At 27.2% G+C, this 17,599-nt stretch overlaps 1 protein-coding gene across 3 annotated transcripts in view; it reads left to right on the forward strand.

Moving 5' to 3' along the window:
- Nucleotides 1–12,982, forward strand: part of LOC107451443 (recQ-mediated genome instability protein 1) — a 31,332-nt gene extending 18,350 nt beyond the window's left edge. The window contains exons 7-12 of one of the 3 annotated variants that reach the window (XM_043043821.2): nucleotides 3,282–3,435; nucleotides 4,212–4,291; nucleotides 6,630–6,743; nucleotides 8,236–8,277; nucleotides 8,380–8,433; nucleotides 12,741–12,982. In XM_043043821.2, the coding sequence (XP_042899755.1) occupies nucleotides 3,282–3,435; nucleotides 4,212–4,291; nucleotides 6,630–6,743; nucleotides 8,236–8,277; nucleotides 8,380–8,433; nucleotides 12,741–12,893 (597 nt within the window). In that variant the 3' untranslated portion in view covers nucleotides 12,894–12,982. Of the gene's footprint in view, nucleotides 1–3,281; nucleotides 3,436–4,211; nucleotides 4,292–6,629; nucleotides 6,744–8,235; nucleotides 8,278–8,379; nucleotides 8,434–9,835; nucleotides 10,083–12,740 lie in introns of those variants that run through there. The other 2 variants (XM_043043820.2, XM_016067529.3) reach the window with 2 other exon arrangements.
- Nucleotides 12,983–17,599: the final 4,617 nt, after the last annotated feature.

Raw genomic sequence — 17,599 nt, forward strand, 5'->3', positions numbered from 1 at the left:
TTGAGAAAAAATCACGACCTGAAATTAGTGAGGTGACAGCATCTAGTACCAATGTAAGTTTTTCTGTTGAACAGAAATGTGATACTTCCGTTGAAGAAAACGTTTCTAGCGTAACAGAATCTGATGAATGTGAAAGCGGCCCTCAAAGTGTTACTTCCCACCCATATGACATTGGACTTTTTTCAGAAGATAATACATGCGAGGATAAAAAACTGGATATACTTAAAAATGTTTGGGAACCCAATCCAGCATTTGTTTTTCCTGAAAAAGGAAAAAGAAATTTCAGTACAAATGGCTTTATCGCTGGAAATGGCTTGCATATTCAGAGGTTAAGGGTGGTGCTTTTTGCAAATTTTGTGTACTTTTCGCCCCAAGTTGTGCCGGTTCTGGAAAGCAACCTTTAGGCCAACTGTGCAATGTAAAATTTGACAACTGGAAAAATGCTGTCTGAACACGAGAAATGTCTTTATCACAAAAAATCGATCGAAACTGCTGGGACATTAAACGATTTATTTGGAAAGATGAAACCTGTGGATGAACAAGTTGACAGTGCAGCAAGCAGAAGAAAATTAGAAAATAGAAAAAACATTACTCCAATCATTGAAACCATCCTATTTTGTGGAAATCTAGGTCTCGCTCTAAGAGAACATAAGGATTCGGGAATAATTACTGAACAACCAGGTGAAGAGAACGACGGAAATTTTTGGGCTTTGCTTCGTTTCCGGAGTAAGAACGATTCGACTCTTAAGAACATTTTAGAGTCAAGCAGAAAAAATGCTCAGTATACCAGCCCTCGATTTCAGAACGAAGTTATTGAGGTTTGCAATATTTTAATCCTGCAAAAACTAGTCAGCAAGATTAATGATGCAACTTGCTTTTCCATTCTTGCAGATGAAACAACTGATATTGCAGGTATAGAGCAATTATCGTTATGCGTTCGATATGTCGATAAAGAAAATTTTAACATCANTTTGCATGTTTTGCTGTGTTTTGGATTCATGTACTGGCAGTAAAATTGTTTATTTATAAAATAATATTATTTGCTCTTTTAAATTTTTTTTAATACTTAATTTAAAATTTTGTCGCCCAGTGGCTGAGTGGTAGCGCTTTGCGCTCCCATGCCACAGGTCCTGGGTTCGATCCTCGGGCTGGGCAAGTTTAATTCAGCCTTTCATCCCTTCAGTCGGTCGATAAATGAGTACCAAGCATGCTTGGGAACTAAACACTGGGGGCTTCGCGTTCTGCGGACCACCTAGCCGGAACATCTGCCCCTGCACCCCAGAGCCCAAGGTCAAGGAAACTGAGATGGGCACAGTAGGCCTTGGCCCTCTATGGGCTGTCGTGGCACTGAGTTTAGTTTAGTTAATTTAAAATTTTATAATATTTTGATATTTAATTTTTAGAATAATATTTTGTTAGTTTTTACTTTCTCTGTTTTCTACATTTATTTATTTATCTGGTCTCTGCATTTTAATCTTTATGTTGACTCTATTTACTAATATTAGTTAAGCTTTTTTACACTTTATTCTAATAACTACCAATATTTGATCATTATGGGCTAATGAACTTAGTTTTAGGGCACTTAGTTTTTTAAATAATTTTTGATGTGTACCATAACATGAATTATTGTAATTGTTAAGTTTGATTTTTCTCAAGTTTGTCTACCATATAAATTTTTTGGACCACTAAATTTTATTTGCTGGTGTGAACATTAATTATTAGTCTTTACTAATTCACAATCATTCTTTTATTGTTATAAAACTCTTTTAATGACCAACATATAATATGTCCAACATATAATTTAGATATATGTGCCCTACTTAAATTTTAGAAACACTTTATTAGAACAAAGCTTTGGTTGAAAACCTAGTGTGTTGAATACCATTTTTCCAGTAAATTAGAAAATTAATAGTAAAGCATGATACAACAATATAATTTCTCTTACATACAATAGTAAAATAAGAATAGTTTTACTTTTTTGTCAATCGCTTAAATTAGATTTAAATTATATTTTTTAATCCATTATTTGCATAGGAAATGAGAGGACAAAAATTTTCTGAAAAAGTTGCAGTTCAAAACTTTTTAAATATTAAGCATAGACTTTAGTTTAACCTGGTAGTTTAGTAAATTTTGGAAGATTACATATCTTATTTATACCTTTACTGTATCTAAATTACACTGTATGCATGTTATTTAGTCTTTTCTATATGTAAACATGTCTTTCATTCTAGCATTCTTTTCTTACATGTCTTTTTCTGTATGTAAACATGTCTTTCATTCTAGCATTCTTTTCTGTATGTAAATAACACAGGAAATTGTATTTTGCTTTCCTCAGGAGAATCAATGTTGAAACATGATTTTCTATGTGCTTGATTGGTAGAAAATTAATTTAACCTTTTCATTGAAAAATTGTTGGTATGGCTTATTTATGTATATCGGGTTGCCTTGTCGTTCCTTTAACACAGTGAAAACTTGCTATAACAAGTAGTACAGCGTATTTCGACAAGTCTGCTATTATGACAAACTTCCAAGTCACAAGTGAGCAATATAAAAAAGGAAATATGAGAAAGGTTTTATATGAATAAGGTTTAAGTGGAAATCATTTTTATTTATTTCTGGTGTGAATACATTAAAGCAAAAAAATAAAGGCATTTCCTTCTTAAAACAATGTGCTTATAATCACTTATCTTCTTCCTTACAAAAGAAAAGTTCCTTTTCTACTTTTAAAAATCCTACTGAACACTTCAAAAGCATGTGCCTTTAGTTCAATTAACTGATCAATTAATCAATAATTATGTTGAAAGTTGCATTCAATGTGTAATTAATAATATAAATAATAAATAAACTAATGCAAATTCCTTTTTAACTAATTTTTCCATTAAAATATTATAATTTGACTATTAATATTGAAGCAAATTGAGTGTGATATAGGTGGAAAAAAATTAGCTTGTGTTCAAGGAAGGTGAGATTTTGAAATAAAAATATTGAATTCATCTCGCCAAATAAAAATTTATCAAATAAAATTTTAAAAGAGGTAAGAGATATGCTACAAAAGGATAAAATATATTGATAAACTCTATTGTAGATTAGTTTACCTGTCATTTTTTTTTTTTTTTTTTTTTTTTTTTTTTTTTTTTTTTTTTTTTTTTTTTTTTTTTTTTTTTTTTTTTNTTTTTTTTTTTTTTGTATTTCATTTTAAAAAAATTATTGTGATAATAAATTATACTATTTCTATAAAATAAAGAAAAACAGTTAAAATTTGTATGTATTTTTTTTCCCAGAATGTTGCAGGTGTTCCTGAAACTGATAATATTTGGCAGGAAGATGAAGATGTTCTTCAAGACTTGATGAATTTTCAAGAGGAAAGTCCAGTGTTTGAAATGCCCTTTGAAATTCCTGATGAAAATCCAATGGAGAGTACCAGTTTACAACCTGGTAATATTTATGCTGCTTTTGTACTTTTGATTTAAAATACGACTATGCCACGTGATGCATGCTATTTTTAAATAATACTCTTTGAATTTTTTTTTTTTTTTTTAATGATGAGCTTTTTGGATTATTTGAAAAAGCCTTTTTTTTTTTTAAGCATATCATAGTTTAACTCTTAATCATATTATGGATTGTTGCTAAATCTTTTGATATTACTTGTAATGAAACAAAGCATGCTGTATTTATTGGTAACCTTCACAAAGGAATTTTTATAAAAGCAGGATAGCAAAGGAAGTAGGTATTGATAAAAATATCAGGAATATATGTCCTAATTATTAAATAGAATGTCATCCCAATTATTATTATCTCCCCCTTAATATTTCAACAATAGTAAGAAAAAAATTTTCAGGAATCAATAATTCAAATTCAGCTTAGTTAAAAACAGTTATAATAAATAAAATTAATTAATCATTTTGCATTTATTTAGCAGATAGACATTTTTTTATTCATTTATTTTCTTTTATATGTGAAATTTAATTATTGTAACTGTGTGTTTTAATTTTGTTTTGTTTATAATGAATTATATAACATTCAATATATAATTATCAATAAATAATAATCAATAACTAAACTAGGCCATGAATTACTTATAGTTTGTATTATACAGAGATGTAAAAAATGTTTTTTTTTTATCACGTGTTTTAAGAATGTAATTTGTTTTTATTGTGATAATAAAATTATTTTTATTGTAAAATCTAAATCTTTTTTCCCCCCACATTTAGATTCTTTGAGAAAGTTACCATTTACTTATTTATCAGCTGCGCTAAATCAAAATCTAAGTGATTGTATAGTAACAATTAAGGTATGTATTATATAAAATTTGCATCAAAATTTATGAAACATGCCAAAATCAAAATTTGTTTTCTTTTCTTTTTTTGTAATATGTATTATTAAAGTGTGCTATAAAATATTTAAAAGATGCTGTTGCTGCATAATGGTTTAAAAGTAATTCTCTATTTCTAGATATGTTCAAGTGACATATGAAGAGTGTGATAATACTATAAAATCAATTCATATATTTTTCAAGTGCAATAAATGTATTGTCAGTGGCTACTAATCTTGAAAAATTCTTTCAATTTTCTATATTTTTTTACTCAATTGTACCAGTGTTTTTAAGCTTACAAATATTTTAAAATTGAAAAAAAAAATGGACAAAAATATACTTATTGATTACAATTGCATAAACTTACTCTATGCTTTCATAACCATGCAACTATACATGCATTTATTTTGTTATATTTTTTTTTACAATTAATATTACTTTCAATTCAATTATTTATTTAAATAAGGGTAGTGTTTTAGTATGACTTGTTCTTTTAGAATACTTATATTTTTTCTCTTTCAGTATGTTTCTTTTCTTTATTCTTATGGTATCTATTTTGTAATTAATACTTTATATTTGGAATATTTCGCTAGTTTTTCTTGAAATAATAACATTATAGCTTTAATATAGCTTAGTGGTTTGAAGGCTGAGTTCACAATTGCAGACGTATACTGTGTCATCTATTATCATACTTCTTTTTGTTATATAATTAATGTAAAGTTAATTGTGTTTTTTTATGAAAGAATATTTCCTCTGCTAGAACATTTCGAGTACTTCAAAATCGTTTCCAGTGTTCAATTAGGGCTTATGGATCGAACTTTAAATACTAATACTAAATTTAACGTGGTGACCATATAAATTGCACTTCAAGGCCAGATTTTTTATTAGTTTTTTATTTACTTATTTATTTTTTTATGAAAGAACATTTTTTTTTACTAGAACATTTAGAGTATTTCAAAATCGTTTCTAATGTGCTTCTTAATACAATTTGTGCTTATAAGTCAAAGTTTAAATACTAATGCTGAATTTAACACACAGGTGTATGGTGACCATATGAGTTGTACCTTAAAACAAGATTTCTTATAATTTTTTTAACTTCAATTTTTATTTGATTTTGTATGGAAGAATATTTCTTTTGTTCGAACCTTTAGAGCGTTTTAAAATTGCTTCCAGTGGGTATCTAGATAACATTTGAGCTTAAAGTTGATTTTTAAATAGTAATATCAATTTTAACATAAAGATATATGGTGGCCATATGAGTTGTACCTCAAAGCCAGATTTTTAATAAGTTTCTTAAGTTTTTTAACAATGCTTTTGCACTTTAAAACACATTATGTTCAAACTAAGCATCTTTGAAAAAGCATAAAAAATACATAAATTGTATCATGTTTATTATTATGAAAATTCTATCAATTTAGTAATGAACATAACAAAAAATATTTAATTTTTATTTTTTGTTTCTATTTTATGGCACTATATTTTTTTAAATATTTGTGAACCTTTATATTTCTATGTTTTTGTTTAGTGATCGAAGGAGAATTTTCATGATTCTTACTATAAATTTTAATTGCTATTACTCGTATAGGGTGTTCCAAATTGACCTTAGAAGTAATTTTGATAGAAAACACATTTTCAATTGAAAATTTTTATTTTTTTATTCTATCAAAAAATATTGGGGTGTGTGTGGAATAGCATTTTAGGTAAATGTCCTCCATGATTTCGCTGACATGTACAAACTCTTTTGCCCTCATTTTCAATAACCATTTTGCATTGTTGAATTTGGTAGGTATGATACTCAATTTCATCCTTCAAAGCATGTTTTTTTACCCCCTTGGCTTTAGGCTTCAAAAAGAATAAAGAAAAAAGTCTGAAAGAATTAAATGAGATTGTCTGTGTCTTCCGAGATCTTCTGAGCAATAAAATCAGATATTGCATAACCTGGAAATGACACGACAGGACTTAAAATGTTGATCAATAACGAAAACACATTGTTCTTTCATTTAGAGCCATATTTTTAATTACACTGAACTGTCAACTATTAATCTTATTTATTCATTTTTTGTCAACATTTTCTAGCAAAATACAAATTTTAAACTTTGGGAACAATTCAATATATTGGAGCTTATGTTTTATGAAAACTGTAACTTATAAGTGTAAATGTTTCATTTTAAACTTTAATATCATTGTGGAAAATGTAAGAAAAAATTAACCCAATAATTATGAAAAAGCATTGCTACAAGTTGGCATCCTAGTTTTACATAATATCAGTTGTGTAAATAATATGTTATGGCTAATACGGTAATTTTATGATTTTCAGGGCTTCATTATTAAAGTTTTGTCAAAATTGGAATGTACCATTGATAAAGGCTGGAATCTGTGCGTAAAAATCAATGACGGTACTGCAACTCTTGATGCAAACATCCATGATAAGGTAAGTTAAATAGAATTAAATTATAATACTTCGAGTTAAATGTAATTTAGATATTAAATACTTTATACAATACTGTTAGACTGTAGTTTTGAACTTGTTGTCGCTGAAAGATGTCTATGAATAGAGTCACACAAAAAATTGTGTTTCATAATTCAAAGCTTTGCCCTGAATAAACAGCCAATAAATTGCTCCAACATTGGTAAATAAGACATAATATTTTGAAAGGTAAAGTAAAGCACACACATATGGAGGTTAAATCTCCTCAATTTTGAGACTATTCATCATGATGGCAGCACTGTGGTTAGCATTTTATACCAGTCTTGTTTACTTTCCAAGCAAGCTAGTACTCATTCAGATGAAGCTAACTAGAGTGCAGGCCTTTTCCAGCTTTATAACCTGCGGTCAATACTTTAGCCACTGCCCCATTGTGATTCCTTTTAATTAAAGGTAGTTCAGCAATATTTACAATATTATGTAATTAATGCAATTGCACCTCTTTTAATAAAAGTTAGCTCTGGATTTTAATATTATACCAGAGATGCCAACTGCTCCGGACGCGCCAAAATAATTTAAAAAAACGGTAAATAACTACAAAGTAAATATTGCAAATATTTGACTGTTTTTGCCTGCTTTTTAAAAGGTCTAGTACGAAATAAATACTGTAAAGTGGTGAATTATATAATCCTACGAATTATTTAGGAATAGTGGTGAATAAAAATCTGCTAAATTGAATTTATTAAACCAGGAATCACAATTGATAAACTACCACTTTAAAATATATATTTGCTGTCCGAAGCAAGCTGGCATCTCTGTTATACAATTGGTACAAAATCATAACTGTAAATATCATAAATAAAACACGAAATCGCCACCAGAAATTTATATTGGAACTAATGAAAAACTTCGTCTTCTCTCTCGAATGTGACTAATTGATTTTAACGTTCTAGTAAGTTAAAATGTTAAACCACTTTATATTTATTTTTTGGTGTAACTGTATTTTATTTTGAAGGCATGTTTAAATACAATTTAGTTAAAATTAATAAATCAAAATAATCTAAAATATAAGCAATCAATGTCCCCCCCCCCTCCAGTGGGCCACAGTGAAATTATCAAACGTTGACAGGTCCGTGGTGATAAAAAGATTGGGGAGCACTGAATCATCATAATTTTAGTTATTACTTTACTTAACCTAAAAGTCAAACAAAAAACTGCTCACAAAATAAAATTTTGTGTTTCACATTTACAAGTAATGCTAAATGTTAAATTTGACTATTAATTACTCAAATTTTAATGACATTATTTACTATGCATTTTATACTTGTTGTTTAGTTTTTATGAGTTATTAAATTGAAAATATTTTATCATTATATTACTAAGTATTTTTACAATTATTATAAGTGGTGTGTTGTGAAATAAATGTCTTGCTGTCAAAACATTTTTTTTCACCATTTCATAATATTTACTTGAGCTAATATTAAAATTATGGTTGCAGGTCTTAGAGGGTATTATTGGAGTATCCGCTGTGGAAATGGTTGTAAGTCTTTTAATATTTAACATTATTATTATTTATTTTAATTATGTATCTTCCTTGAATTTAGTAATTGCATGTTAGCTTTTTTTTTTTTCTTTTTTAAAGAAATTGCAGAAACAAGCTGCTCAGGATCAAGAAAAACGAAAAGAAATTGCTATGGTAATTTTATTTATATTGAAAATGTGAAATATTTGTTTATTTACGTTTAACTGTATTGTTCTAAGCTCAACTATTCTGAATAAATATTGAAATTATACATTTTTATTTGAAATTCTATCATTGTGCAGTACGCAAAAAACGAAACCCAATAATAACTTTTCATCTAATGATCAGTTTTCATATACTAGAACTCATACTTAATGGTCCAGGGGGTTGACCTCAAATATGCTAATTAATTAGTGCAGAAGTTTATTATTTAATTTAAAAAATTTGAAACAAAATTTTATTAATTGTCAGGCTTAGAAATTTTTACATCATTTTAAAGCATTTAATTTTATGTGTCAAACTTGAACAAAATTGTTCAAATAGTTCCTGAGAAATCGAATTGCACTTATACAACTTTTTTAAAATTTGATTTTGCAGGAACTATTCAGCTGTTTTTGTTCAAATTTTATATTTTGCCATTTAAAATTTCATTGTTTATTATGATGTAAAAATTAGTAAAACTTACAATTCAAAATTTTGAATTAAAATAGTAATAAATAATTAGTAAAACTAATTTTTTGCAGGGCTAAACCTTTTATCTTTGGATAAACGAATTTTATAATTATGCACAAAAGTTTTGCGATTCGCGTAAAAGAATTTCTTAATATGCTTAAAGAAAAATTAACATTGGGATCCGAACTTCAGCCAGCTCTCATAATCAAACTATTGGAGCCATATTTTCCATACCTGAAGGATGAGGAATCCAAATTTGCTTTTAAAAGATATATGTTTATGCTGAGAGTGTACGTATTTTTTTATCTGTTTTTGTAACTTAAAATGACATTTTTATTAATTAGCATATTTGAAATCACCCTAGTTAACCATTAAGTTTGAACCTTAGTACGTGAAAATCTGATCATTGGATCAAAAGTTTTTCCAGGTATTTCCCTTTTTTTTTTTTTTTTGCACTATACTTTCTTATTCTAAATTTTTTATTCAGGATGTTCGCATATTTTCCCACACTGTCAATATCATCTTGTCCATTGTACAACAGTGTAATTTTTAATTTATTTGCCTAGTTGATTTTTTTTTATTATTTTAAACTGTAAAGACTTGTTTTTTTTTTAATTCTTAAACTCTACTTTATATATTTATTGTTATTCATTGTTTTAATAAAAAACGTCATACAACAGTTTAAATTAAGCTTTACAGTTATATATAATTCAACCACTCCTCATAAACAATTATGAAAATTGTCTAAATCAGCTATCATTTGCATTCAAAAATTTCTAACAAAATAAGAAACTATTGTTTATTAATTAAAAAAACTCGATATTTAGAAAAATTTTTTGATAATACTTTTTGCTGATTTGCTTTTTTAAGTGCTTTTATTTAAAGAAATTAAAACTTTTTGCAGGCTATTTCTAAATGCAAATCGACTCTTCAGGACTATAATTGCCTCATGGATCTTCAATTGTCTTCTGATTCTAAACCATGTATCATGAAGTGCTATCCTGTGACTCAACTGCAAATGAAACAACTAATGGAAAGAGTTCGATCTCAGCTACAATAATGTGTTTAAATTCTCTGTAAATATTGTTCAATATTAATTTATATTTTTGTACTAAATTAAATAAAATTTATTTATTGTGTTTTTAATTCTAGATAATAGTCCTTTTGTTTTAATTTTAACTTTTAAAAATCTCATTTTCACTTCCCACTATTTAAAAGCAAGTCTTTTATTAACGCTTTTTGCATAAAGGTTTTTATAAAATGATAATGAATGCAAAATTGAGTTTCACGGTAATTAACAAAATAATAATAATGAATTCTTCTAGGGTTAAGGATATAATATAATTTTTTAAAAATCAGCATTGTAAAATAAATGATTAAATTAAACTTCTCATTAACTATGCTGTTGTTTATTCAAAACTTTTAAAATTAAATTTTAGATATTATTTTTAAAAAAAAATCTGTGTATTTTTATTCTTTATTTTGATTAAGCTTTTGATTGCTTAGCAATAAAATTTCAGCTTGAATTTTTAAAAGAAAAGTTTCATTTTTTTTTCTTTCAAATACACACTATAAAAAAATAAAGTTTCAATTTTTAAATTTTTTTTTTTTCAAATATGTGATTTTATTTAATTAATATCAATTTTTCTTTTTATTTCAGAATCTTGATTTTCAATTCCATCTTAATCTGTAATTGTTTATCATTTTTTCTAACTTTTTTTTTATAGGTGCAAAAAAAATCCAAGAAATTACATTTCATAAATAAAAAAATATTTTAAATGTAATAAGAAATAATTTATAAGTTTACCAACTATAAGAGCAATAAAATTTCGACATCATTTTTTTAAAAATAAATCTTTAATTAAACGCATAGCAGGCATGTGATATTTATGACAAAATTTCCTGGGAGTTCGCTTTTCTGAAATTTAAATTTCGTTACTTACGACATTTATCACGTTAATGAGATATTTATTTCGCCCTTACCACCACGTTTTTTTTCCCCCTTCTTAAGTTCTAATTTAAGCGCAATAACAATCTTTTGTATGCAGAAACTTTGGATAAACTGTAGCAACACGAGACTACAAATATAAAAAAATCTTTAATAACTTCAGCTAAAATTAATAAGGCAAACACAAAAGTATAAAAAATTTGAAAAATCGTTCACTGGAATGAAATATTTTTTTTTAAATAAAATTTTTACTGGGTAGCAATTTTGTTGTTAATTACAATATGTCACAGAAGAATTATTTAATCAATGTGATATATTTACTCCCTCTTTTATTTGTCTACAATTAGGTCGAATAAATTTTTAGTATGATCAGGGCCCAATTGAGGCCCAGGGCAAAAACTTCTTTGCCCCCCCCCCTCTGCTTCAATAATGAGGAACCGAACTTTATGGAGGTGTTTAAATTTTTTACCTCCTTATAGATATATGATAAGAAAATTGACTAGAACCTAAAATAGCTATAAATCCCCCCCATCAATAGTCAGACGAAATATCGTTCTGTTCATTTATTGGTTTTCTAACAATTCTATGTCCATCATTAAGAGGATATCACATCTAAAGAGACAAAATTTGTTATTTCCTTTAAATTAACTGGATTAAAGAAGTACAAAACAGTTAATGGGTTAATTGATTGTTAACTTTGTCATCTAGCTACGAAAAATTCATATCCTTGCTGACATTAGGGCAGAATTCAGCTAAATTTTCGCAATTACGATGGCTCAATTAAGCCAAAAGGAAGCCCGTACTTTTGTAAACATATTGCACTTTGCGATATGTAAAAATATAGGCTTTTGTTTGGCCTTATTTGTCCATCGTAAGTGTGAAAATTTAGCTAAATTCCGCCCTAGAAAGCCATGGAAATATAGATTTTTTGTGTTCATAAGATGGATTAATGAAGACGCTATCATAAAACGGATTTTACACTGCACTGCTGTTTTGTTTAAAAAAAGTTCATTAAGTGTAAAATAAACTTTCTATTCTATTTGGGGCCCCCCTCTGATGTGGGGCCTGGGCAACTGCCCCTGCCTTAATCAGACTCTGAGTACGATCATACGACATGAAAGTTTTGAATCACACATTTCAGTAATCACTTTTCAACGCACTCGATATGATCGCAAATCCGTGTTTTAATTTTTTCCCTCATTTTGCAGTTAATGCAATTGATTTTCGCACGGTATTTAAAATTTCGATATTACGACACAAATTTGAATCGCGCATTTAAGTAATCGCTTTTGTTCGCTCGAGTTGGCGTATGCAGATATCATCCCTTTTTGTCTGCTTTAATTGTTATGAATTTTCTCAATGTTTTTTTTTTAAATCCCTGTACTGTTTGTACTTGCACATTATAACGACCCACAAAATTCAATTCGTGCATTTATTAGTCTTTTTGACTCGATGATACCTCTGTTTATTTTTAATCTTTTTCACAGTTATTGCTACTAATCTCCACGTAGTTTTTCAAATTCCAATGTTTTCATATATTATTAAGAAACGAGAAATTCAAATCGCACATTTAAGTAATTATATTTTGACGCTGTCAATGTGCGCTAAATCCATGTGGCGCTTTAATAATTTTTTTGGGGTTAATGCTTNTACTTCAGCCACTCCTCGTAAATAATTATGAAAATTGTCTAAATCAGCTATCATTTGCATTCAAAAATTTCTAACAAAATAAGAAACTATTATTTATTTGATTATTTATTAATTAAAAAAACTAGATATTTAGAAAAAATGTTTTGATAATATTTTCTGCTGATTTGCTTTTTTAATTGCTTTTATTTAAAGAAATTCAAACTTTTTGCAGGCTATTTCTAAATGTAAATCGACTCTTCAGGACTATAATTGCCTGATGGATCTTCAATTGTCTTCTGAATCTAAACCATGTATCATGAAGTGTTATCCTGTGACTCAACTGCAAATGAAACAACTAATGGAAAGAGTTCGATCTCAGCTATAATAATATGTTTAAATTCTCTGTAAATATTGTTTAATATAAATTAATATTTTTGTACTAAATTAAATAAAATTTATTTATTGTGTTTTTAATTGCTGTTGATAGATGTTGAGTTTTAAACTCTAGGAAATTGTCCTTTTGTTTTAATTTTAACTTTTAAAATCTCATTTTCACTTCCTGTTATTTAAAAGCAAGTCTTTTATTAAAGCTCCTTGCATGAAGCTTTTTATAAAATGATAATGAATGCGAAATTGAGTTCTAAGTAATTAACAAAAAATACTAGTTCTAGGATTAAGGATATCGTATTATTTTTAAAAAATCATCATAGTAAAATAAAGGATTAAATTAAGCTTGCATATTAACTATGCTGTTGCTTATTCAAAACTTTTCAAATGGCATTTTAGATATTTAAAAAAAATATCTGTGTATTCTTTATTTTGATAATCCTGTATTTTTTCTTTATTTTGATAATCCTTTTACGTTTCTCGAACATTTTAAAAATTTACTTACACGTTCTACTTTACCAAAATAGTTGCTATCTTGTCAAACATTGAAATAATTTTTTTTTAAAAATCAGTCTCACATTCAAAATGGCTAATTTCTAAGAGAATCGAGGATAGGTTAAAGATCCATAATGACTCTTTTTGTGTAAAAGTATCGATTGGGGTATTCTCAATGTTTGAGAAATTAGCTATTATGTAAGTATCATGGGTCGTCTCTTGATCTTCATTATCTTTGGTGAAAGCACTGTTACAGGAATATAGAGGTGTTTTCTTGGAATCCTATGACTGCTTTTTTATGGATTCAGTTGGTTCTAGAACTTTGAGAATGTTTGTTACTACCTTGTTTGTGATTTTTTACTTAATTGTGAATGTTGTGGCAGACAAATTGCTGCTTTAATTCATCTTCCTCTTGAGCTAGTCTTTGCATCCCATTCCAGTGTCCTACAACCTAATTTGAAGCATGGAAATTCGATGTCACCAATTCATTGCAGCTAGGAATAGGCACCTTACTGGACCCTGACTTTGTTATGTTTCAACAAAAAAAATTCAGACTAAACTGTGAGGTCTTAATTTCTCTAAAAATAAACTTTTTTTGTTAAGCATTTTTTTAAAATTAGTGTTTCAATTCAAGTGCACCTCATTTCCAGTATCTAATTCTTCAAATTAGACACAAGACTAGTTGTACTGTATACTATTACGTGAAACAGTGTTTTTCTCAAATATAATGGAGCTCAAGAGGCAATCCAACATGATGCTTTCTTAGCTTAATGTTTCAACAAAAAAAAAAAAAACTTGTGGTTTAATGTTTTATAAGGTAAGAATTATTCGAGTAAAGAATAACTGGAACGAGAATTTTTTTAAAGCAAGGGGAAAAAATACACCTATATTTTTTTTTGAATTATCTGGATTTTCATTTGAAAAGTTTTGAATAAGCAATAGTTGTACTTGCTTTAGAGACCATTATGTTGTAACAACATTAAAGGTGTCTTAATGAGCAATAAAATTTCGACATGAATTTTTAAAAAAAATAAGGTTTCATATTTTAAAATTTATTTTTTACTTTTCAAACATTCACTATTAAAAAATAAAATTTAAATTTTTATTTTTTTTTCAAATATAATGTGATCTTATTTTTATTATTATCAATTTTTATTTCAGAATCTTGGTTTTCAATTCCATCTTAATCTATAATTCTTTATTACTTTTTCTAACTTTTTTTTATCCATGCAAAAAAAATTCAATTTATTTCATAAATTAGCATTTTTTTTAAAAATGAAATTAAAAATAGTTTATAAGTTTACCAACAGTAGGAGCAATAAAATTTCGAATTAAATTTTTTAAAAATTAAACTGTATTTATAAACAAGCTGAATTTATATAGAAACTTGAATTAAAGACAAAACTTTTAACCATTTCACAAATTTTTCATTGCTATGTTTAATTAAACGCATAACAGGCATGTGATATGTTCCGACAAAATTTTCTCGGAGTTCCGCTAATCTAAAATTTGGATTTAGTTACTTACGACATTTTTTACGTTAACGAGATATTTATTCCACCCTTACCAGCACGTTTTTTTTTTTTTTTTTTTTTTTTTTTTTTTNGTGGGTTTTTTTTTTTTTTTTTTTTTTTTTAATCTTCTCATTCACGCTCGATAACAATTTTTTTGTATGCAGATTTGTCGCAGAAAAACACAACTTTGGATAAACTTCAACAACACGAGGAACTACTGAGGCAAACACAGAAGTATATAACATTTAAAATATCGTTCACTAGCGAGAAATTTTTTTTAAAAAAACATATTTTACTGAGTAGCAATTTTGTTGCAAATTACAATTTGTAACCGAAGAATTATATTTGTCCCCTTTTTTATTTGTCTACAATTAGATCGAATAAATTTTTAATATGATCATACGACATTGACATGGACTCTCGATTTGGCGTACAGATAAAGCATCAATGCGATGCTTCAATCCTTTTATCAACTTTTATTTTGTTACGAATATTCTCTCTCTTTTTTTTTTAATCCCTGCATTGTTTGTACTTTCACATACTGGCCCACAAAATTCAATTCCTGCATTTAGTCAATTTTTGACTCGATGATACCACTGTTTTTTTTTTCTTCTTTTTTTGTGGGGTTAATGCTTGTTGATTTTTTCCCGATATAATTATATGATACGGGAAATTGAAATCGCGCACCTAAGTATTTACTATTTGACGCGATAATTCTATCACTCAATCGATTATTCGGCAGTTATCAGTATTTATTTTCGCCTAATTTTCGAAATCTCGCTATTTTTAATACAATATTATTTATTATAACGAGTGAATCTTGAAGCTTATATTTAATTAACTACTTTTTGGCGCCCCCGATTCGTGTGATTTCGTTGTAATTACACTTGATTTATTCATTAATCTTTTTTCAGTTAGTACCGTGGATTTCAATTACTAATTTATTTATTTTTTTTAAATCTCTGTATTGGTTGTACTTGTGTGTGTGGGCACATTATAATGACTCACAAAATTCAGTTCGTGGATTCATTAGTCAATTTCTGACTCGATGATATCACTGTTTTTTTTTTTTTTTTTTAAATCTTTCTCGCAGTTATTGCTACTGATCATTTCGTAGTTTTTTAAATTCCAATAGTGTCATATATTATTAAGAAACGAGAAGTTCAAATCGCACGTTTAAGTAATTATCTTTTAATGCTATCAATGTGCGCTAAATCCATGTGGCGTTTTGATACTTTTTTTGAGGTCAATGCTTGTTGATTTTGTCCCCATATAATTATATGATACGGTAATTGAAATCGCGCACATAAGTATTTACTGTTTGACGCGATAATTCTATCACTTTATCAATCGAATATTCGGCAGTTATCGTACTTATTTTCTCCCATTTTCAAAAATCTCGATATTATTTATTATAACGCATGAATCTTGAAAGGTATATTTAATTAACTCCTTTTTGATTCGTGTGCTGTAACTACACTTGATTTAATCATTAATCTTTTTTCAGTTACAGTAGATTTCAATTTCTACATATATATATTTGAAACGACGACTTGCAAAATGCAAAAAAAAAAAGGAGGAACATGTAATTTTTTAAATATATATATATTCTTTTATGTATGCATAAAAATGAAAGTCTCTTATTTATTTTCTTCGTAAAAAAAGATTTTAAAAAATTAAGTATGTACTTAAAGAAAAAAACTACATTGAGGAAAAAAAATTCAAATAATTTCTTTTTTCAGCAATCACATGTCTGTATGGACAAAACAATAAAACACTGCTATTTAGAAATAAATAAACAATTTATATTTGATGAAGTGATTTCATACTAGAGTCCTAACAATTTGTAGGTCAGTAATCAACTTAAAAATTAGTATGTTTTTATCATATTTTATTTCGCATTCAGTATTACAAACATTAAAAGCATCATGTTTCTTCTCAGACAGTTTATAGTTTAGAACTGACATGAAAATTAAAATATAAACTTTAAGAAATCTCTAAAATTTGTGTGTTTCAAAATGTTTAAAGTAAATCCTTCCATGCAAATCCCCCAAGTTTATTCCTAGATTTTCTTTTCATCCTTTGTAACACAATTCATGGTTGACACCAGTACATAAGGACAGTAGTGATTTTATATTAATGCATGTTAAATTGTGATTTTTCATACGTTTAGATTTTAGTGGGTGTCTTATTGTACAAAACATTTTTCATTTTCTTTCTTCCTTCTTTTTAGAAATTTAGCGGGAATTCTGATAAATGACCAACTATGGCATGTAAGTTGGTTTATTTGATATATACAAAAAGAAAATGAGATGCAAAATCATACAAATTGAAAAAGTCTTATGTGTGCTTATTTGGTTAATAAATTATTTTTCAAATAAAAAGTTTTTTAATTATTTTTATTTTGCATTAATTTGCAATACAATTTTTGTTTATAATCAAAATTTCATAAATAAATTAAAGACTTTTCTTATGTTTAAAAAAGCTATGAATTATCACATTGAAACGGAAATTATACATCTAATTGAAGTATTTACAATTGTTCAAAGGATGGATTAATTGACGTGTTTAAGATTTTAGGAATTTTTATGCTTTTTTTAATCGAAATATTCATAACAAGTTATGTATAAAAGAAGTAAGTATGACCGATTATACTCCAACTAGTGTTGCATTTTCTTAATTTTTTAAAAATTTT

Source organism: Parasteatoda tepidariorum, chromosome 9, assembly GCF_043381705.1.
Source record: "Parasteatoda tepidariorum isolate YZ-2023 chromosome 9, CAS_Ptep_4.0, whole genome shotgun sequence".
In the NCBI taxonomy this organism is placed as follows: Eukaryota; Metazoa; Arthropoda; class Arachnida; order Araneae; family Theridiidae; genus Parasteatoda; species Parasteatoda tepidariorum.